At 54.2% G+C, this 22,139-nt stretch overlaps 2 protein-coding genes across 5 annotated transcripts in view; one reads left to right on the top strand and one right to left on the bottom strand.

The window, feature by feature from the left end:
- The window catches only part of SGSM1 (small G protein signaling modulator 1), a 39,130-nt gene extending 30,890 nt beyond the window's left edge, over nucleotides 1-8,240 (bottom strand). For 2 of the 4 annotated variants that reach the window (XM_064674879.1, XM_064674877.1), the window contains exons 1-2: nucleotides 8,173-8,238; nucleotides 8,044-8,087 (exon numbers count right to left, since the gene is read on the bottom strand). In XM_064674879.1, the coding sequence (XP_064530949.1) occupies nucleotides 8,044-8,087; nucleotides 8,173-8,191 (63 nt within the window). In that variant the 5' untranslated portion in view covers nucleotides 8,192-8,238. Of the gene's footprint in view, nucleotides 1-1,292; nucleotides 1,312-8,043; nucleotides 8,088-8,172 lie in introns of those variants that run through there. The other 2 variants (XM_064674881.1, XM_064674880.1) reach the window with 2 other exon arrangements.
- Nucleotides 8,241-14,083: 5,843 nt separating this feature from the next.
- Nucleotides 14,084-21,888, top strand: LOC135424064 (sodium-dependent serotonin transporter-like). The gene is made up of 13 exons (XM_064674890.1): nucleotides 14,084-14,328; nucleotides 16,052-16,186; nucleotides 16,296-16,515; nucleotides 16,682-16,820; nucleotides 17,052-17,186; nucleotides 17,817-17,920; nucleotides 18,194-18,321; nucleotides 18,419-18,531; nucleotides 18,731-18,862; nucleotides 18,961-19,060; nucleotides 19,265-19,365; nucleotides 20,491-20,658; nucleotides 21,336-21,888. The coding sequence occupies exons 1-13, from the start codon at nucleotides 14,154-14,156 to the stop codon at nucleotides 21,414-21,416; spliced, it is 1,731 nt and encodes a 576-aa protein (XP_064530960.1). The 5' UTR covers nucleotides 14,084-14,153; the 3' UTR covers nucleotides 21,417-21,888.
- Nucleotides 21,889-22,139: the final 251 nt, after the last annotated feature.

A 22,139-nucleotide genomic window follows, 5' to 3' on the forward strand; every position in this document is an offset into this window, starting at 1 on the left:
CTAACTTTCTCTACATACTAAGAAAGAAATCTTACATTTGCCCATAAACAGACATGTCTGAAGGACAGCTCTAAGCCAGAGAACCAAAAAACCTCTGACAGATCCCCTCCTATGCTGTTGTCTGCAGGTCCCAAAGGATTCTCCCACCTGGACCCCAACCCCTCCACAGCCAGCTGGGATCACAAACACCACGGATCCCATCTGCCACGTGCTCCCAGATCCACCAGGAGTTTGTGACACTGAGGGGATGGGGAACAGCTCAGCCACACTTGGCTCCCTCCACAGAGAAGACTTGAACAGCCTCTAAATGTGCTGCATTCCAGCATTTTAATGCTAATTCTCCGATTGTAGCCAGAACAATCCCAACAGATGAAGCTGCCCACTCTGGATCTCAGGCCAGCCTAGGGAAATGAGATGTTTGCTCTTCTTTTATGAGAAAGGAAATTAAAACAGCAACTAATAATTTAGCTGTAGGTAAACTAGAGAGGAATCTCATCAAGTATTCCACAACAGTACAAACAATCCTCCTGGCTCCAGCTGTGAGCACAGGACGAGACAACAGAGCAGGGTGACAGGGCCACCCCACAACGGGGTGTCCACACAAACTCAACAGCATTAATTAATAATTTATAATCCAAAGCCACAACCAAAGACAGGCCAGTCTCAACACTACCTGAACCACTACAGTCTGAATCACTGACTCCTGAACAGGAGAGCTGATCCTGCTGTGCTTTACATCAATGTTTGAACTACAATGAAAACCACTTTTTCTCCTCTGTGTTCCATTTCCAAAGCCAGATCCAAGAACCACAGGCGCTGAGTGGAGCTCAGGTTATGGCATTCCTTAGGGGCACCAGAAATCCTGGTGCACCTCCTTCAGACCAGGGATTTGAGCTTGCACCCCATTCCTCCAGGGAGGCTTCTGATCCCTCAGCCCCTCCTGTGGTTCCCCTCACCCTGGGCAGCTCCATCCCAGCCCAAACTCTGCTATTAGAATTTAATTTCACTGACTGCTTTTTTCACGCTTAAAAAGGAAACCAAACCCTCACCTATCCAACAACCCCAGACCCCAGTGAGGGATGAAGGCTTAGACCTCTCTGCTATGAAATTCCCAGGGATACACTCCATCCAAGTCCAGTTTTCCTGTCACCCAGCCCTGCTGTCATTTATACTGCTGGAACAAGCCAAATATTACCACAGCTACAACCACCACCGAGGTGCAGGGACCAGGAGCAAGCCAAGAACTCCGGGTTTAATTAGTCTAAGGCAATATTGACTCACAACTGTTTTACCTGGCTGGATTTTTTCCCATACAACCTGTACTGTATAGATTATTCAGGGATGTTTGCAGTCACTGTTTTCCTGACATCCCTTTATTCAGGGATGTTTGCAGTCACTGCTTTCCTGCCATCCCTCTTGCAAAGCCTTTTGCTGGTTATCAAGTCATTTCTATGGGAGCACAGCACCTCCCCTATATTTGGCCATGCTCATAACTCTGTGAAATTGTTTACAGTAAGCCAGATGCAAACAGAGTTCCCAGTGTGATCCTTTTCCCAGTCCTGCTCCAAGGTGAAGCTCGGTCACGTTGCCAAAGGCTGAGAACAGCAAGCTCTAAGGTACAGCCACGGTGACACTCCCAGGCACAGGCCTGGTCACCAGATCCAGCACCAAAAAATGTCTGGCAGAGCAAAAAACGTGGCAAAGCATCCAGACATTGCAGCAAAAGCAATGGGAGAGCAGATCCAGGTCTGATTTCAGCCCTCGGAGTGGGACTTCCCTTCATGTAAGTAAAAGCTACAGTAAAATAAATGTTCCAGTGACTGAGTTCATCTTCAGAGAAGTGTGTTTTTATAGGAACTGCTGTCAATCTGTTTTGGGCAAACATGGTAAGACCTTCTGCTGAATGTCCACGTAACTCACATCCTGAAAACAAAGGATTTACAGTAAAAAAACAGAGTGGAGATGAAGATGTTTTCTGCTCCCTCTGAACAGCCACCTCTGCATGGGGTGTCAAGGACTTGGGTGGGATGAGAGGATGCAAGACCAGAGCCAGGAATCTGCACTGGCTGTATCCCCTCAGAATCATAGAATCATGGGATTCTTTAGGTTGGAAAAGACCTCCAATATCATCAAGCCCATTAAGCCAGCACTGCCAGGCTCAATATTCTTCTTCAATCCACCTCAGATTCAACAGACAGGCCCTCAAACAAAAGCCATCAAACAGACAAAAAAAACCCCCAAGCAAATAAAAAACCCCCACAACAACAAAAAAACCCCAACCCATGGATGATTCAGGCTTTAAACTTGGTTTGCTTTCATACATTTGCTTTTCAAATTCTTTTCTGAGCTGGAGTTTTCTCGTCCTCATCACAGTGTAAGTGCTGCTTTAATTATGTGTTTGGAAGTTAATTCTCACACTTAAAATCCCATTTTCCACGTCAGTTTTGGTGCAACAAGTCCACGTGGGCAGCCCTTGCTGTAATCTGAGCATTTCTGTAATTGCTTCTCTGAACCAAGGTCCCTTTCCAGGAACAGGCTCTGGTTAAGCTCCACAGGAAGCAGCTCCCTACTCTGCACAAGGTGTGTCCCTGTAGCACTGCAGCATTGCCACTTCTCAGGTGTTTTAAAATGCTGAAGGATCACTTAGATGCCATATTAAGACAACCCCAGGCATGGCTGTACATGACAAACACAATTCCCCTGCAGCACAGGTGAACACCTCCCAGCAGGAACACAAGCCTGGTTTGGTTGGATGTGCCAAAGGTGGTTCAGTGTCCAAGGCACAGCAAGTGCAGAATCTCTGCTCAGGTCCAGGACACAAAGACATTACACCCAGACCCCAAGTCCTTCTGGACTGGCCACCCCAGTGCCCACAGAAGTCTCTGTGTGCTGGGAATGGTGGATGGAAATCCCAAGACACTGGATCTCACCACCCATGCTGGAGCTAAAAGCCACCTTTTCAGCTAAAGCAGAACTTCTCGGACCAAAACCTGTCATCAATCAGATTTATCTTCTCCTTTGAAAATGAAACGTCTGCCTGTTGCCTGTCTTGTTGCTACAATATCTTTTTTTAGAAGACTTGTTTATAAAATTCACATTGTCAGACAGTGTTGAAAGATTCCATGTTTCTGATGCGTTATCATGTTTCTTATCTATCCAGCAACAACACCCTGATTATCCAAAGGCAGGTGCCAGACACACTGCTCAGCACCATCACAAGTTGCAGCCACACTCTGCCACTTCTCCAAGACTTTACTGGCTGACCATTAAATAAACCAAATTAATTGGGCTCTGATCAGTTAAAACACCCCCAGCTGCAGAGCACATGCACTATTTATACCCAGAGATCTAAGGGCTCTCACCAGACATTCTGATGTCCCCCCAGCACGGGGGGACAGCTTGGGGACAGCTCTGAGGGCACCAGGCACTTGCCTTTAAAACCATTTGGCAGCTCCCTGTTCTTGCTGCCACAGAAACATCGATCACAGTCCTACCCACGGAGACCTTTGGCTTTTCTAAAAGTCTTATTTAATTATTTATCGCTGCTTGCTGAATAAAACATGGCACTTTCTGCAGCTGAGGGATCCTCCACGTGACACACGTGGGATTTCCAGGCCAGACCTTCCCCAGGCACAACGTGTGCTCACAGCTGGGGACTGGGATGAGGCTCCTTGGAGGGGAAGGGGGAGAAGAACCCTGAATATCTGGGCAGTTGGCTGGAAAGTAAATTTAAAAAATATTAATGGAAGGATCCATAAGATAAGAATGCACCCTGGGGGACACAGGAATGATCCCAGAGATGTGTATTTCCTGATAGTGCTTTGCACCAGACTTTCTTCATAGGGCATCAACTTTTGGCCAAAAATCTGTGCTTACAACACTAATTTAAGCTCACTAAGATCACGTTATAGCTGGTTCTATTCCTGTTGTGCTTGTCAAACACACATTTCCAAGCCATCTGTTGGCACTGCTGGCACTGGTTGCTGTAAATGCTCAATACAGACATTTAAGGAAACATTTAAGGAAAACTTTAGTCATTTCTGTGTTTCCAGCACCTGACCTCGAAGCTTTGCCCTGTTCTGCTCTCATCCCAAGGCTCCTGTTTTCCCAGATGATGTCACCCTGACAAGCTTTTTGGATTCAATTAAACATAGCAAAGACTGACACTATTTGCACCAAAATCAAGTGCAACTTTCAGCTCCAAATTGCTCTGAAGTCCTGAATCTGTGCAAACCCAGGTATTTCCATGGCAACAGCCAGGACATCAGGAGGGAAGGGGATGATATTTTGGCAGCAGAGAGGGGAGGTTGGGTGGGGAGGAAGGAGGACTGAGGCACATGGACTGAAGGGAGATGTGAAGAAGGGGAAAAGCAGCACAAAACCTGCTCTGGGGATGAAGGATCTAGCCAGTGGTTTCTGGAGCATGAGAGTACTCGTGCACCCCTTTGCTTTTATCTTTAAAAGGAGAGGAAATGGTCCCCAGTGATCAGTGCTGCTCTTCAGAGCAGATCGATGCAGGCAATCCAGAAATGCTGCATAAAGGATATCTGTTTACTCCTAGTACAGGAACAGCTGAAAAGGGCTGCCCTGGGTGCTTAAGAGACATCAGAAGGTCCTTCTGCAAACAGCAGCTTTCATTACCAACCTGCAGCTCATCATCCTCATTTCATCCTCATCTTCATCTTGCCTGAGCACTTTTGACAGCCACACAAAAGCCTTTTTCTTTTTTTTTTTTTCATGAACTGGCTTTGAGAGCATTTAAAGCTCTCAACATTAATTTTTCAAATCCTAGTAACATTAAATTAATTTACAATTTTCTACCAATCCAGAAGGAAATAGCTGGCACTGACGCCCGCAATCTGATATTTTGGAACCACGGGCACGTAGAAAAACAAACCCATGATGCAAAAATATTGCTCTTACCAGTGATTTGTGTTATTTAGCCACAAACCAGACAATGTGGCTGCAAAGTGGGGGCTTCGATTAAAGGGTGGGAGGAAGAGACTCACTGTTGTCCCCATGACACATGATGAAGGAATTAGTCAACAGCTACACAGTGACAACCATTCAAGCTATTAAAAACAAACAATATATCTGATAGAAGACAAGCAGGCTGTGGTCAAACCAAATTTTTAAAAGAATTCTAAGAACAGACAGCAAAATGTTCAATCCAAGCTCAGCGGTTACTGACGAGTAAAGAACTAAAGCTGCTTGCTGAGTGGCAAGTTAAATATAAACTAAGTTTTTGCAGAAGAATAACCAAGATGACTGTTTACTTTCATATTCCATTCAGCTTTTCACTCAACTCATTTTCCAGGCACACACAGCACAGGTGTATTGCACTGGTAACACCTGCTTCCCCACCCACCCCTCTGTGCAATGCAATTACCTGGAGGTGGTTAAAAATAGACCTCCTCTTTTAAAAACGAAACTTGTGAAAGAAGGGGAGGAGCACAGGCTCAAGGAGAATATTTGTAGTCAAAAACCCACACTCCTTCAAGCCTGGGTATTTCAGGCTCTGGGTTTGTAAAGAAGCCTCATTCCACTTGATAAAAGCTCTAAAAAAAAAAAATAAATCAGAGAATATTGGTTATGCTTCTTATCCTGCACAACAGGAAACAGGATTCCTTACAAAGTCAGAATTCTCTCCCTCCCTTGCAGCCTGCTGACAAATAGTCAATTCTGCAGCTTCTGGGCTTAGTTTGATTTATTGTGACCATATGGGGAGGGGGAGAGGAAGGAGACGGTGACAGATAACACAACTCATCTCAACATGTACAACCACTGCAGCGCAGGACTGCTTCAAAATAAAATGCATTAACCATGGCAACAGCCCAATAGCGAGGGCTGCTGGCTCACACAGTGCTCTGGGTAATGTCAGTTTACTGTTGATCTCCCTGCTCGGATCAGACCTTGCCTTCCCAGTGTTTTACTCACTCAGTTATGGCACTGGGATGACAGATGTGGCACAGCTCCCCAAGGATGATCCCTGGCTGTCCCCTGTCTCAGCAGAGCTCACCTGCACTGAGGGCCCCAGCAGCTCACACAGAGCCATGGCTGAAGCAAAAACAGACATGGTCTAGTGACATGACAATACACAGGTCTGTGGAAGGTAAAAATTCTGGGAGTGGGAAAAAAAAACCAAACAGGAGGTTTCTGCAGTTGGCCCTTTCTACTGCTCCCTGGAGTCTGCACAAGCTCCTGACTTAACCTGGGGTCAGTTTAGGAGAGGAAGAAAAACCAAAAGCATGAGCAAAACAGGCCTAATGAGTAGGGAGTAACAGACACAAGAATGTCCCACCTGCTCCCAGTTTCAGGAATGCTGCTAAATAATTAATTACATAATCTACAGGATCATGTTTCCCCAGGTTTTTTAATTCCTACCAGAACAAAGCCCAGGTGGAGAGCACAGAGTGTGGGTTCCCTGTGGAATTCCCCCACCTGTGTGGCTGTGGGCACCAGGCAGGGATAAACCGCAAAGGAAGGGCAACCATGTAGACAACCTGTGTAGGCAGAGAACCCACATCCCCACCAACATCCCAAGGTGGAGTCCAGAGCGATGGGACCACAAGGAAAAAGTCCTTGCTCTCCATTAGCACTAACGGGCTGCTGGAGAGATCCCAGAGTGTGTCAAACACCCCCACCACAGCACCAGGGCAGAAAGGCTTTCCCCACGCACCCCTCCCTCCTTCAGGCTTTACTAACATTCACCAAACCCACATTTACCTCCCCAAATGCCAGTGGGAAGGATATGTCACAAGCCCAGCTCTGCTTCCTGAGGCACGAGCTGCACCTTCTCCCAGCACACAGCCCTGGGAGGGAGTGAAGCCAGGCATTGAAGGCCAGCACGGGAGATGCTCACGGGCAGTGAGAGCCCACAGAGGCACAGTGGGCTCTGGTAGAAGCTCCCAGCTGGGAGCACAGCCCTCACCTCCTACCCCCAGAGGCAGTCGACGCTCAGGCCGTCGTGTCTCTGCGCTCAGGAGCAGCCACAGACAGTAATAATGAGATGGCAGCTCCATCCACCACGCTAAATAAATGTCATACCCTTTTCCTGGTTTAATAGCAGTTGCCCAGGCAACCGGTAGTATTCCTTAGCACCACACCCGGCAGAGGATTAAAGGTGGGAAATGGTCCGGATGAACAGCACTGTCACCCTCCCCAGACCCACCACCCACAGGTCTGGTTCACATGACCCCGAGCAGCGTCTTCCACTTCCCGGAGCCCCTAAGGTACATATCGATATGCTCACAAGACCAGAAACAAAACTCATCCCCTCTCCAATATTCTGGGGGGATGACCTGCAGGGACGGACCACGGGCAGGAGGTGACAACCGCTCCCGGTGACCCAACGCTCCAGCACAGGGCAGGACTCGGCTCCTCGATGTACTGTGGGCTCTCGGTGTAACGCCACAGGCGATAAACACGGAGCTCTGCGCTGGCGGAGGAGCTCGAGGCAGCCCAGCATAAAACACAGTCTAAACTAATAGAGTTAAAGATGCCTGAGAAGAGGGAGCAGAGCGAGATGCGAAATGCCATCACCCTGCACTGGGCACACATGTGTCCACCCCCCTTTTTCCCGGCCAGGGTCCCCAGCACCCGCCGCCCCCCGCCCTGCCAAGGAGCACCGCGCTGCCGGGAGGGCTCGTCCCATCTCCGCTCCCAAGGGAAGGATGCAGCACCGGGACTCGCCCCTTTTTCCCTGCGGAAAATCCCAAGTTGTGGTGTGCTCTGCGCCCAGGCAGAGGCGATTTTCCCAGGATGCGGGGCGCTGGGATGCCGGGCACTGGCGCTGCAGGGATGCTCCTCCGCCCGCCGAGACCCGCAGCCGCGCCCGGGTGGGCTGATGGCCCCGGGGTGGGCTCTCGGCCCCGGTCGGGGCTGTTTTTTTTATTTGGGGGGGAGGGGGGCTGTTTAACCCGCGGCAGCAGCAGCGGGAGCCCGGGATGCCGCGGGCGGGCGGGCCCGGGGCTCCCCCTGGGAAGGTCCCCGCGGGGCACCGGGCCGGGGGTCGGGGGCTGCTCCCGGGGGTCCCGCACCCACCTCCTTCTTGACGGTGCGCAGCAGGCGCTGCCGGGTCTCCGCCTCTGCGGGGAGAAGAGGAGAGAGAGGCCCGTTAGTGCCGCCCGGCCCCGCCGGCCCCATCCCCGGTCCCCCCGTTCCCATCCTCACCCGCCGGGGCAGCCGCCATGGCCCTGCTCGGCTCCGCAGCGCCCGCAGACTGCCGGGCACACCGGGACGGGCCGCCCGCCCCGCCGGGGAGGGGCCGCCGCCGCCGCCAATCCGCGCCCGGCACCGGGAACCGAGCACCGGCCACCGGCACCCCCGGCACAGCCGACACCGAGCCCCGAGCCCCTGCACTCCTGGGCACCCCCGGCACCGGGACCCCCGTCACCCCCGGGACTCCCGGCAGCGGCACCCCCCGCACCCCGAGTACCCCCGGCAGCCCCAGCACCGATCCCCGGGCACCCGCAGCACCCCCGACACCAGGCACTGACCCTGGCATCGCCGGGCACCAGCACCCCCGGCACGCCCAGCAGCGGCTCAGCCGGGACCGGCCCCTCACTGGGGTCCCAGCCATCCTCCAGCTCCCAGGGGACACCACCGCCCCCAGGCACCCCCCAGCTGGACCCCTTTCCCCCCAGCCAGGCCCCAGGTCACCCGAGGCCGAGGGGCCCCGAGGTGCCCGGGGACGGCAGCGTGTGACACAGGACAGGGAGAGCCCTCGGGGTGTCCCTGCACACGAGGTTGCTGGGGCAGTGTCCATCCTTGGATAGGGGTTCAGGGCTCTGAGAGTCCCACGAAGGGGGAAGCACCCACGTGCTCACAGCCCCACACCATCCAGGCACACTCCAGGGACCAGGGGAGACCAAGTCATGAGACCCCCTTTTCCTCCTCTCAAAATCACAGCCCCTCAGAAAGTGGCCCTCCCGCAGCTCCATTAACGCATCTTCTGTTTTTCCTCATTTGGTGTTCCAGGACATTTCCATAGAAACAGCATCCCGTCTCCTCTGCAGTCCGGTTTCCAATAACTACAAAACACATTATTGCAAGGGCAGCAGTGCCCGGCCGTGCTGCATGTGGGCACAGGGCCACTGGCACAGCCCCACTGGCCATCCCTGCCATTGGGACTAATCCTGGCATGGACAGCAGGGACGTGCTCCAACCTCTGCCAGCCCCCCATAATCTCCTCCGCTGCTCCCAGAGCTGAGCTGCACCCTCTGCCTCGGAGCCTTTCGCTCCATGCTGGTGCTTGGTGGCTCTGGAGACAGCAGGAATGATGCTCCCAATGGTTCCCCTCCAGTACCTGGACTGGCAGGAGAACAGGAGGGAGCTCCGGACTCAGACTTAATCTGAATTCACTCCCTTCTGTACCTTACAGGGGCCAGGAGGAGACCTGGGCCATATCCCTTGTAGCGGAAAACCTATTTCCATGTCCTCTGTTTGCTTTTCGCTGTTTATTTCCTGTTAACAAAGGTGGTGGCAGCACAAATGTTACAAAGTTGCAGCAACAGGCACAGCTTGATTGGGAGTATGTGATCCCTGATCCAGATAGATCCCAGAAAGATTCTAGGATCCATGGGAATCTGGCCTGGATAGCTCTGGGTGCTGCTGGTGGGGGTCACAGCTCCCCTCTGCAGTCACTGAGCATTGACTTGACCCTCAGGATTCTGATCCCAGCCCAGGGATTCACCCTGGCCTAAGGTTGGGCTCCCTGCAAGTGACACAGGACTGCTGTGCCATGCTGGGGACTGTGTGCCTGGTTTGTCCCTATGGCTGCAGCTCTGCTCCTTATGGACACTGGCTGTGGACGCCCAGGGCAGCAAGTCCAGTGCCGCTCTCACGAGCTGCACCAGCACATCTCCTCTGCCCAGCAGCCTTTGCCAGGGGTCTGCCACAGGAGAACCCTGTGGATGGGGTCCCCTTCCCCTAAAAAGCGGTGTGGGAGGAGAAGGACCAAAGACACAGGAGCCCAAGGCTTTCCTGGTCTGACCTGAGATCCACAGCCCAGTCAGGAGCTGGCCCTGACCAGGGGCTCCAGATGTGCTTGTAGCTCTGCCACCCTGCCTGTCATGTACTGGTGACCACAGGCCCTACAGCCTGGACAGGCAATTAATACACACTAATAAATACCCATGATGATGTGTCCTGGCCTCATCAAACACCGTGTGGGAGCACCATGAGATAGCAGTGAGTGTAATTACCAGGGCAGAGGCAGCTCACTTGCTCCCCTGGCCCCAAATTTTCCCTGGGGCAGAGCAGAGCTGTGGCTCTGCGTACCTGCGGATGCTGGCACAGAGAAGGTGCCAGGTTCCTGAGAAGCTGGGCACAGCACCATGTCAGGTACAGCCTGGCACAGCTCCAATCTCTATGAAGCTTCTCCAACCCAGGATGAGACCATCTGACCTGAACCTGCCATCCAGGAGCAACCCTGCTACACAGGGGTAATAATTGCTAATTTATTACCTTCCTTTGGGGAAAAATCAGCTGAAAGAAGCACAAGGACAAACTCTCCCCAAGCCTTGCTGATTCCTTTCTCTTGGAACATTCTTCTTCTCCCTGGATTAAAGACAGGTGGGAGATGATTGGCCCCTATTTTCTGGAGCCTGGAGAGCTTAAATGAGAGCACGTTGATCTATACTTAATGTGATTAAGTTACATCTCTGATTATCATGCTAATTAAATTAAACTTCCCACTACTGCCTCTGCAGCTTAAACAGGATAGTTGTTTTAAGACCACAATTTGCTCCTCTGCATTTCCCTGCACAGATGAGCAGGTGGGATAAAAGCAATCTGCTAATCAAGTCATTCTGGTGTTTTGAAACAACTTCTACTGCAGTGGATATTCAAATTTAAATCTGATTTGAGCTGGATTTAAACTGTTTTCAATCTAAGGTCACTTGCGCTTTGAGTAAGGAAAATAACAGGAAAAAGCAGAAATAAACGGAGTGTGTCTGTGTTGAGACAGCAAGCTAATGGAAGAAATTCTTCCCTGTGAGGGGAGTGAGGCCCTGGCACAGGGTGCCCAGAGAAGCTGTGGCTGCCCCACCCCTGGAAGTGTTCAAGGCCAGGTTGGACGGGGCTTGGAGCAACCTGGGATAGTGGAAGGTGTCCCTGCCCATGGGAGGGGGTGGAACAAGATGAGCTTTAAGGTCCCTTCCAAACCAAACCATTCCATGATCTCCCCAAGACACCTCTCCCCCGCCCTCCTCCTGCCTCCAGCAGCCCTGAGAACCTGAGAACCTGCACTGCTCTTTCCACCTTGCAGCTTCTAAAATAAAACGGAGATTTCAAAGCTCTGCCCTCATTGCTTTGACAGCGTGGCCCTGACCCGCTGTGGAGGGACGGCGGCACGGGTGGGGGGTCGGGAGCCCCAGGAGAGGGTGGGAGCTGGGGGAGCAGGATGGGAGCACTGGGAGCATTCATGGCTCATTCACCAGCAAGGACCTGGGGGATCTGTCAGGGATGGAGGTATTGAACTGACGGTGCAGCACATCCCTGGGCTGGAGTGGAGCAGCAGTGGTGCCTGGGAAACAGATACCGGGCAGTGCCTCAGCACAGGGAGCTTTCAGACAGCAACAGGCACATCCCTGTGCTGGCAAAGCACTGCACAGCTCCAGCTTGGAGCTGCTGTGGGAACAGCTCCAGCTGTGCCAGGCTCACACTGCTCCTGTACTCCCAGCTCTGCCCAAGGTGGGAGGACAAAGCGCATCCCATGTGATTTAACAGATTAATGTGGGGAAAACAAGGGGCTCTTCAGGAGACAAAGTAGCTCAGCTTTAAACGATGCCAGATTCACACCAGGAAAACGGTCTCAGCCCAGCACCCTGTGCTGAGGGTGTCCTTGCTCCACACAGACCCCTGCAGACCCCCACAGACCCCCACAGGTCCCCTCAGACCCCTCAGCCAGCTCCTTCAATCAGACCTGGCAGTGACTGAGTCCATCTGCGGAGCTTTCCTGAGCAGAGGCAGGACCAGGGCACAGGAGGGTCTCCCCCTTCGTTACACGGAGCCATTCCATGTAAACCACCCAGAGAAAAGAAGGGTAGCAAAGAGAAAATGCTATTATCTATTATCTATTATTTTTTACAGCTGCTATGGCACCAGCTGCCTCTGTTCTGTCATTTATGCTTGAGCTGATCTTTGGTCAGGGTGTTAAACCCTGCTCCCCTGGCACGCTCCACAGGCAGATCACACCAGCAGCAGGGATTTCTCACCTTCATCCCAAAGCCTGGGACAAGGGCAGCCCCTCTGGCAGCCCCCGCAGCCCCCACTGCTGAGCACAGCCTTGGCTTTCATCTCCACACCCGCGCTGAAGGACTGGGACTGGAATCCACAGCTCTGCAAAGTCCCAGGAGTGACACAAATCCTGTATAAACCGCAGGAGATTAACTGTCCCTCACCTGTGTGCTGGGGCTTGGCTCAGGGAAAGCTGCACTGGGGCTCATAGAGGGGGGCTGATGGTGGAGGGGCTCTGTCTGGCTGTGGTGGGACGCCCCCAACCTCCACTCACTCTCCCCTCAGAGCAGAGACCACCCTGACACCCTCCCACCCAACCCCTTCACTTGGGGTAAAGTCTCATTGCTCCTCATAAACCCACAAGCAGAAAACTTGTATTTGAAATGAGAGGTGTTCAAGGAACAATAATTTCATGTTAAAGGAACAATAATTTTGGGCTCCCCAGCGCAGAGGGGAGTGCAGCCCACCCAGTGTGGGGATTGATGGGACCAGAACCTACACCCATCCCTACCTACTGGGAGGGGGCAGCCCTGGGCTGGGCACTCCAGTTCGTGCTCCCCACACCAGGTCAGGGGACACCCAGGGGCACACAGTGAGGTGGGGTGGCTCATTAGGAGAAAAAATCCCCTTCCCAGGGCTCTCAGGGTCATGTGCAGGCAAGGAGCCAGTGGATGATGTCCCCTGGCAGAGCCATATCCCCTGCTCCTCCTCCACAACCAGGGGTGTGCAGATGTGGCACTTAGGGACATGGGTGAGTTATGGCCTTGGCAGTGCTGGGGGAACAGTTGGACTTGATGGTCTTAGAGGGCTTTTCCAACCTCAGTGACTCCATGATTCTGTGATTCCATTCTATGACACCCCAAACAGCTGGGGCCAGACACACCAAAAAAATAAATGTGTTTTTAACTGGAGGTTTCTAACGGGTCTCCATGTGTGTGCCTGAGGGATTAACAGTGTCCAGAGGCTTCCTGTGCTGGGCAGACACCGGGCAGACACCAGGCAGCTGCGTCACGTCGTCACAGCAACCCGCTCACCCTGGCCCTGAAGCCGCAGCTCCAGCTCCAGCTCTCATGGTCTTTCCTGGAGTTTCTCTTAATTACAGATGAGAAAGGCTGGGACAGTCAGGGCTGGAGCCCCTCAGAGCCCTGGGAGCACCCGGTGACCCCGTGCTCAAGCATGTATCACTGCAGTAAAATCTGCTGTTAAACTGACACAGGGCAGAGTGGTGGCTCTGGGGACACTGCCATTCCCTCCTGGTCACAGCTCAGCTGTGAAAGTTATTTCAATTTCATGTGGCTTATTCCCAACAATTCACACCCTAGAGAGACCCAGCGAGCCCAGATGGATAAGGTGACCTTTAAACATCCCTTCCAACCCAAACCATTCCAGAATTCCTGATCTTTCCCTGCAAGAATGAGTGGTCACCTCCTCCAGTGGGTCTGGTGTCATCATTTGCAGAGTGGTAACAGCAAAACACCAGGGACAGAGAAATAAAGATTTTTCAGGAGGAAGGAAGAAACAGGGTCCTGTTTCACCAGCCCAGCTCCCAAATACACCCAGCAGGTACTGAGGGGACGGGACCCGCAGGGCAAGGCTGGTCCCTGTGGGATCAGGCTGGTCCCCACGAGATCAGGCTGATCCCCACGGGGTGAGGTGGGTCCTCACAGGGTGAAGCTGGTGGTCCCTGCGGGGTCAGGCTGGTCCCTGCTCGGGGGCTGCTCTCCCCTCCTGCCTTTGATCAGAGCTCTGCTTTCCCTGCCGGCTGCTCTCCGTGCCGTGGGTTTCCAGCGGGAGGTGGGGAAGCGCAGTCAGCCTGACCCTCCCCTCCTCGGATCTGTCATCAGCAACAGAAAAATCCTCCCCGGCCCCAAGTTGCTCAGCCTGAATCCTGCAGGATTTGCCAGGGCAGCAGGATGGCAGAGCAGCCCTGCCCGGATCCCCTTGCCAGCCTTGCACCCCTGAACCCTCAAACCCACTCCAGGGACAAGTGGAGCAAAAAGATGGATTTCCTCCTCTCGGTCATCGGATTTGCCGTCGATCTGGGCAACGTCTGGCGGTTCCCTTACATCTGCTACCAGAACGGAGGGGGTAAGGACACCACTGGGGTTATTTGAGTCTTCTTTTGAAGAAAAGACATCTTTTTTTCTCATTTTTCCATCTTTCCCACCCTGAAAAACTCCCTGTTTCTTTTCTTTCTTTGTCTCCAGCTGCTCTGCTCTGGACAGGGCGGTTTAGAGACCGACCCAACTTCTCCTGACACCTCTCTCTGTTCTGTTTGCCTCTTTCTTCATTCAAAATCCTCCTCCATTCCCTCCATCCTCCTTCCCTGGGGTCCTTCCCTTCTTCCCTGGTGTCTTTCCCTCCTTTCCCCATGGGGCTAGAAGTGTGTTAGCAGCTCTAGGATCACAAAGGGAAAACTAGCCCAATCCAAACCACGATAAAGGATTAAGATCTCTAAATTTGGGGTGGGAGGTTCATACACTTTATGATCATGGGACTCTGGGAAGCTGCCCTTTGGGGTGGCTTGGTTTAAAATCATCCTTATGAGGATCCCACCCTCCTGCCGTGGATCTTGGGCAGCAGTGTTGGACCCCATGAGCAGCCCTGGCTCCGGGGGGTTCAGCCTGTGAAGGATCAATGGAAAATGAAGATACAAAAGCTTAGTGCAGGAAAAATCTTTCAGTAAATGACAACTAAATAAATTGCTTTAAATGGAGCAGGGTAGAAACCTCTCTCACATGGAAATCAAAAAGGAGGGATGAGAATTTTGTGCTGTTTGGGAAAGCGCAGCGGATTTAATTGCCAAAGTCAGCTTTCAGGGAACATCCTCTACTGCTTGGGAAAATTAGAAAGAGATAATTAGTTCCATACTCAAGGCAAAACTGTGGATCCCAGGTGCCCACACTGAAGCACAGTTATTTGTGAGTTGCTCCTGTGGGACTGGGACCAAAGCTGAGCCCCTCTGTGTGGCTGTGGATCGGGTGGGGGACTTCCACCCACCCCACACACAGGAGGGTGAGGAGTTCAGGCAGCAGCTCTGGGGAAGTACAGCCACAGTCCCTGTAGAACAGCAGCACCAGGATGGCCAGTGCTCGGCTCACCCACAGCCCAGGACCTGCCTGGAAGGGAAACACTGGAGAAAACATTGCCCTGCTGGGCCAGTCCAGCCTGGGGGAATACAGGAGGGTGCTGGGGATACTGAGGATGCTGAGAGTACTGGGGATACTGGGCATGCTGGGGGTATTCGGGATACTGGAGATGATGCTGGAGATGCTGGGGATACTGGGGATGCTGAGGGTGCTGGGGATGCCACATCACATGCACACAGAGGGCTCTCAGAGAGAGGAGCCGTGGGGGTTAAATTAACTAGTCCCAGCAGAACTCGGAAAGCGGCTTCACTTCCAAAACCTCCATGGGGTATGAGTGTAGCCCTGGTAAAAATAAGATTGTTATGAATAATGCAGATTACAGCTTAATTATGCGTCTTGGGGTGGCTGTGCATATTCAGTGGGATTTTCTCCAAAATACTTCTAGACCTGAGGGGTGCTTGGAGTCCCTTCCCCTGCACCCCAATGGTTTGTGTGGCTCTTTGTAGCATCCTGGCCAGAGGGGGAGTCCTGGGAAGCCCAAGAAGCTGGGACTCCGAGCAAGGTCTCTCATCTCTGAGCCCCAGATCATTTCCAAAGCATCTCACAAACACATCCAAGCCCGACGTGCTGCACTGGGGCAGCACCGTGAGGGAGGAAGGTGACAACACCGTGGTCCTCCCCTCGCAGCCTGGTGGTGACCCTGCTCTGCTCCCTCCCCACAGGAGCCTTCCTCATCCCCTACACGCTGATGGCTGTTTTTGGAGGGGTGCCCCTCTTCTACATGGAGCTGGCCCTGGGGCAGTTCCACAGGACAGGAGCCATCCCCATCTGGAAGCGCATCTGCCCCATCTTTAAAGGTGAGAGCCCCCAGCCCAGGCCCCACGTGCTGGGGTGCAGGGCCATGCCGGCAGTGCCGCTCCCCACAGACGTGTCCCAGGGGCTGAGCCTGCTCTTGGCTTTTCCCAGGCATCGGATTTGCCATCTGCATCATCGGCCTCTACGTCTCCTTCTACTACAACACCATCATTGCCTGGGCTCTCTACTACTTCTACTCGTCCTTCTCGGGCACCCTGCCCTGGGCGAGCTGCGACAACCCCTGGAACACCCCTGACTGCACCAACTACTTCGGCAGGAGCAACGTCACCTGGACCAACTTCTCCAGGTCCCCTGCCGAGGAGTTTTACACGTAAGTCCACGGATGTGGATGGTGTGTTAAAGCTGGGCATGTCCCTGTGGAGGCACTTGGGTCTGCTGCTTGGAAGCAGGTGCCTGGGAGCAGGCTGTCAGGTGGGAATGCTCTTGGGGAGCTCAGGACTGCCTACCTGGAGTTGATCCTGCTCCCCTGCCTGCAGGAGGAAGGTCCTGGAGATCCATAAATCCAGGGGTCTGTACAACATAGGGGAGATCCACTGGCAGCTGCTCCTCTGCCTCTTCCTCATCTTCGCCATCGTCTACTTCAGCCTGTGGAAAGGGGTGAAAACCTCTGGGAAGGTAAGGAGGGCTCCAGCAGCAGCCCTGCCCTGACACGGACATGCCAGAGCCCTGGGCAAGAGGGACCCATCACCAGGTGGGGGTTTTGCAACTCACCTGACTGCAGGAAGAGAAAATATCACCTCTCTCCCCCCCAGCCCCTGCCCCTCAGGGCACCTCGAGTGAGCTGTGCCTGACACAGGGGGGTTGGGTGCTCGGTGGTGCCGCGGGCTGACAGCTCTGTCCCCCCAGGTGGTGTGGGTGACGGCCACCCTGCCCTACGTCGTTCTCCTCATCCTACTGATCCGGGGGGCCACCCTGCCCGGCGCCTGGAGGGGGGTCGTCTTCTACCTGCGCCCGGACTGGGGCAAACTCCTGAGCACCGCGGTGAGTGCACGGGGGGGACGCACTGCCCCAGGGATGGCAGGACACAGGCACCCTCCCTGGGACACCCACCCACCCCTGCCCACGGGTCTGGCCCCGCCACAGGGGATGGGGGCCTTGTTCCCACAGAAACAAGGTGCCCCGGACAGGTTCTTGGAAATGTAAATCCGTAATTGAATCACCCATTTCATTTTCGCCGGGTTTTGTTTGTGCCGTGCTCTCGCCCCAGCCTGACAATGGGCTTCCTGTGGGTAATTACCAGGCAGCACTTGAGAATTCTCATTAAAGGTAATGAGGGCCGTGCTGCCAGCACCGAACCTGCCAGCAGGAGTGGGTATGGGGGTTTGGGGCTCCCCTCAACTCCATCCCACTCCAGACATGGGCAAGTACAGGTGACATTGCTTAATTCTGCTGCTGCAGGACCCCAGGGTGGATACCAGCTCCCTCCACCTGGTGACATTCTCTGGGGGGGTAGGGCAGGCAGGAGATGAGGTTTGGACACATGTGCCAACACAGCCCCCATCCCTGTGCCATGGGGTGTCCATGCCATGGGTACCAGGGGGCACCTCCCAGCCCCAGCCCAGCCCCAAGGACCCCCTGCCCTGCCCATTCTCCTGTTGCTTCTCCCACCAGGTTTGGGTTGATGCTGCTGCACAGATTTTCTTCTCCTTGGGTCCTGGATTTGGAGTACTCCTTGCCCTGGCCAGTTACAACCCTTTCCACAACAACTGCTACCGGTGAGTTCTGCAGCCACGGGCCCCGGTGGGCACAGGGGCTGCACAGGCATAGCTGCAGCAGGGGTACATCCTGACAGCTCCTGGTCCCCGTGGCCACATCCCAGCAGCTCCTGGTCCTTGTGGCTGCAGGCTGAGCATCTTTCCCCATTTCACTGATGATTTTGGTGTGAGGGGCCAGAAGAGGGAACGGGAGGGGGGGAAGGTAGCCAGAGCAGCTCAACCAGGGTGAGGGTTGATCTGGAGGGGGGGATCTCCCTACTTTCTGCCTTCCAGGGATGCTCTCATCACCAGTGCAGTGAACTGCCTCACCAGCTTCCTCTCAGGCTTTGTCATCTTCACCGTGCTGGGCTACATGGCTGAAATGAGGGACGTGGAGGTGGAGGATGTAGCCAGAGATAAAGGTTCTCATCCCTCCAGCAGCACCTTCCCCAAGCACGTTCCCACCCACACCCCAGGCTGTGCCAGGGGACAGCCAACCAAGCCAGTGTCCCCTCCTAGGGCCGAGCCTCCTTTTCATCACCTACCCTGAAGCAATTGCCAACATGGTGGGATCCACCTTCTTCGCCATCATCTTCTTCCTGATGGTGATCACACTGGGGCTGGACAGCACAGTAGGTGCCTCTGCGGAAAGGGACAACCCAGCCATGTCCCCAGCAGGGTGATGAGGGATGGGATGGGATGGGATGGGATGGGATGGGATGGGATGGGATGGGACATCCCCACTCTGCCATGGAGGGAGTGGATTTTCTTGGAGAGCAGGACTGTCCCCACATCCCATTTCCCCACCCCATGCCAGCATTTCCTTTGCAGTTTGGGGGCCTGGAGGCTGTGATCACGGCCGTGATGGATGAGTACCCCCAGCTCCTGGCCGGGCGACGGGAGCTCTTTGTCCTTGGCCTCATCACAGTCTCTTTCCTGGGCTCCCTGAGCACCCTCACCTATGTGAGTACCACTGAAACAGCCCCATCCCTGACCCCCACACTCCCACTCCTTCACCCCCATGGGGTCTGCAGCCACCCTCCCTCCTCGTGCTATTCCAGGGGGGAGCCTACGTGGTGAAGCTGCTGGAGGAGTTCGGTGCTGGCTGCTCCATCCTGGCAGTGGTGCTCCTGGAAACCATAGCTGTGTCCTGGTTTTACGGTAAGAAACTGCCTCTGTCACGGAAAACATCCCGTGGGCACCTACACAGGTGTGTAACCCTACACAGGTGAGTAAATCCAGGGACTGAGGGGCAGAAGCTTGTGTGTGACTCCTGGAAAGGGGATGGATGGTGTGTCCATGTGGCTGTCAGTGTCCCTGTACCCACGTGCCCAGTGGGGCTGTGACAGCTCTCTCCTCTGGCAGGGATACAGAGGTTCTCCCACGATGTCAAAGCCATGCTGGGCTTCACCCCAGGGCTGTTCTGGAAGCTGTGCTGGGTTGCTGTCAGCCCTGCCTTGCTAGCAGTGAGTATCCATGGCCAGAACTACAGACAGGTCAAGTGCAGCCTCATTTCATCCTCCTGGTCCACGGCATCCCTGGCAGGGCCGGCCTCAGGTCCATCTCCATGCACAGGGCTGGATCCATCCCCTTTGAAATGCCAGCTCCCCCGGCACTTCAAAGGCTGCTGTTGGCAAGAGGCAGAGGGGTCTAATCTCGCTGGATCTGCAGGAGAAGAGGCCTTGTGAGGATTAATTATGACTCTAAGCACTCTGCCCTGGTTATTAAGAGAGGAGTATTATCATCAAAGCAGACAGCAAACGGTCTTGTTTCAGCACGGGGACACTCAGCCTTCACAGGCCACTGTCTCATGGGGGGTCGTTAGACAAAGACCACCAGCCCTCACCCAGCGAGGGGGGGAGCCTGGGAGATGGCACTGACATGTCCACGCTGGCCTGTCATGGCTGGGAGAGCAGGGGGAGCAGTGGGACATGGATGGTGTTAATAGAATCATGGAATCACAGGCTGGTTTGGGTTGGAAGGGACCTTAAAGATCATCTTGTTCCACCCCCTTAACCTGATAACCCGTGGGATGAGCTGCCATCAGTGCTGGGGAGATCATGGAATCAATTGGGTTGGGAAAGCCCTCTAAGATCATCAAGTTAAACCATTCCCCAGCATTGCTGAGGCCACCACTAACCCATGTCCCCAAGTGCCACATCCACATGGCTTCTAAATCCCTCCAGGGATGGGGACTCCACCGCTGCCCTGGGCAGCTGTGCCAGGACAGGACAACCCTTTCAGTGAGGAAATTTTCCCTAATGTCCTAAACCTCCCCTGGCACAACTTGAGGCCATTTCCTGTTGTCCTGTCACTCTTTACCTTGGAGAAGAGCATGACCCCCATCTGGCTCCACCCTCCTGTCAGGGTGTTATAGAGAGGAAAAAGGTCCCCCCTGAGCCTCCTTTTCTCCAGGCTGAGCCCCTCCAGCTCCCTCAGCTGCTCCTCATCAGACTTGTGCTCCAGCCCCCTCCCCAGCTCCATTCCCTTCTCTCGATATGCTCCAGCCCCTCAGTGTCTGTCTTGGGGTGAGGGGCCCAACCTGCTCACAGGATTTGAGGTCCCTCACAGCTCTGCTCCGCTCGTTACAGTTCATAGTCATCAGCTCCCTCCTGGACCAGCCACCCCTGACCCTCTTTGACTACCAGTACCCCGAGTGGAGCACCTCGGTGGGACACCTCATCGGAGCATCGTCCTTCATCTGCATCCCCTTCTACATGGTGTACAAGCTCGTCTGGACACCGGGGTCTCTCAAGCAGGTCAGGAGCAGGATGGGCAATCTCATGGCTCCTGGGTGGGCTGGGGTGGGCAGAGACCCCTGCTCGGGTCAGCCTGAGACCAGGGTCAGGGAGCTGGGCAGGTGGTTGTGTCCTCAGCATCTTTGTTCATATGGCAGTTAAATCCCACTGGGAGAGCTGCCTGGGAAGTGCTCAGAGGAGCGTGGCTTCATGGCAGGAAGGAAACCTGTCGCGGTGTAGCTGTCGTAGTTAGGTTTGGTCGATATAGAAAAGCACACACATACATAACACACACTGCAGAAGAAGTTGAGACAAGTGCTGTCTGCAGCCTCAGCGCAGCAGCATCCTTTATTAGGAAAGCTAGCCCACATTTTTTCACACACTTTTTTGTAAATAATATAATTTCTACAAAATACCATTATCATGCACCTGCACCATGAACATAGCCAACATTTTTGTTCTTGCACATCTCTATCCTCCCTAAACCTACTTATCAACTTGCCAATTAACTCCCTGCTTCTCAAGGCCGGACTGCTCATGGGAGTGGTTAATTATCTTCTCTGCTTCTCACGGGAACGGTCTTACGCCATCCAGTATACTGTACTCTTCTAGGGGTTCAACTTCTAGGGGCTCAACGGGCCTGCCTCTTCCCCCCACAGAAACCCACTGTGTTTTCCCTCTCCTGCTCTCTCCCTCAGCGCCTCGCTGTCTGCATCCGGCCGGAGAAGACCACGCGAGCCCCCCGGGCAGAGGGGGTGGGCTTGGCACCCATCCTGTAGAGTACCAGCGTGGCCGGGGGACACAGGGACTGCTGGGGCAGCAGGAGAGCAGCTGCCACCGCCTTCCTCACCACAAACTGCCCCTCTTTGTCTGCCCCGGTGCCAGCAGCAGCAGCTCCATGGTGTGCCTGAGCATCCCAGTGGAAGTGACACTGCTGGCACGTCCTGGCAGACTGGAGCCTGTTCTCACTTCTGTCAGGGAAACCTGTGATCCACAGCAGGGAGGACAGGACCCACCACAGGGAATCCTCTGATTCACTGCAGGGAGAATGGAACCCACCGCTGTGTCCTGTGGGCTGGAGGCCAAGGGGCCAAACTCCCTGGGTTGGAGGAGAACCCTGATTTCCAGCACAGACAGAGGAGGAATTTCCTCACTGGAGATGTCCACGGCCTGGCTGTGCAGATCCGTGGGTGGGAGCAGTGCATGTCTGTAGCTGTCCTGTGACACGGAAAATAAAGCTGATAAAGCTGATCTCGATGCTCGGAGGGAGAGGAGCCAGAGCCCACCTTTCTGTGTTCATGGAGCACCGTGCGTGGCTGAGCTCAGGGCTGGGCTGGGGGACACGGGGGCTGCCGCTGTCCTGACACACCAACACCTTGTTCTGCTACAATGGTCCAAGGCCCAGCGGAGGAACTGCCTGGCCCCGGGATGGGTTCCTGGGGTGAGTGTCGGCAAGCGCTGCCTCAGCCGGGCAGGTCGGTGCCTCCTGACATCCCATCCCG

Source organism: Pseudopipra pipra, chromosome 18 (genome assembly GCF_036250125.1).
Source record: "Pseudopipra pipra isolate bDixPip1 chromosome 18, bDixPip1.hap1, whole genome shotgun sequence".
NCBI classification, from domain to species: domain Eukaryota; kingdom Metazoa; phylum Chordata; class Aves; order Passeriformes; family Pipridae; genus Pseudopipra; species Pseudopipra pipra.

What these genes read in the sequence shown, in the direction of transcription:
- LOC135424064 (XM_064674890.1), top strand. Translation starts at nt 14,154, where the DNA reads ATGGCAGAGCAGCCCTGCCCGGATCCCCTTGCCAGCCTTGCACCCCTG. An exon ending in CATCTGCCCCATCTTTAAAG is followed by an intron (nt 16,187 to 16,295) that starts GTGAGAGCCCCC and finishes GGCTTTTCCCAG; the next exon opens with GCATCGGATTTGCCATCTGC. An exon ending in AGCTGTGTCCTGGTTTTACG is followed by an intron (nt 19,061 to 19,264) that starts GTAAGAAACTGC and finishes CTCCTCTGGCAG; the next exon opens with GGATACAGAGGTTCTCCCAC.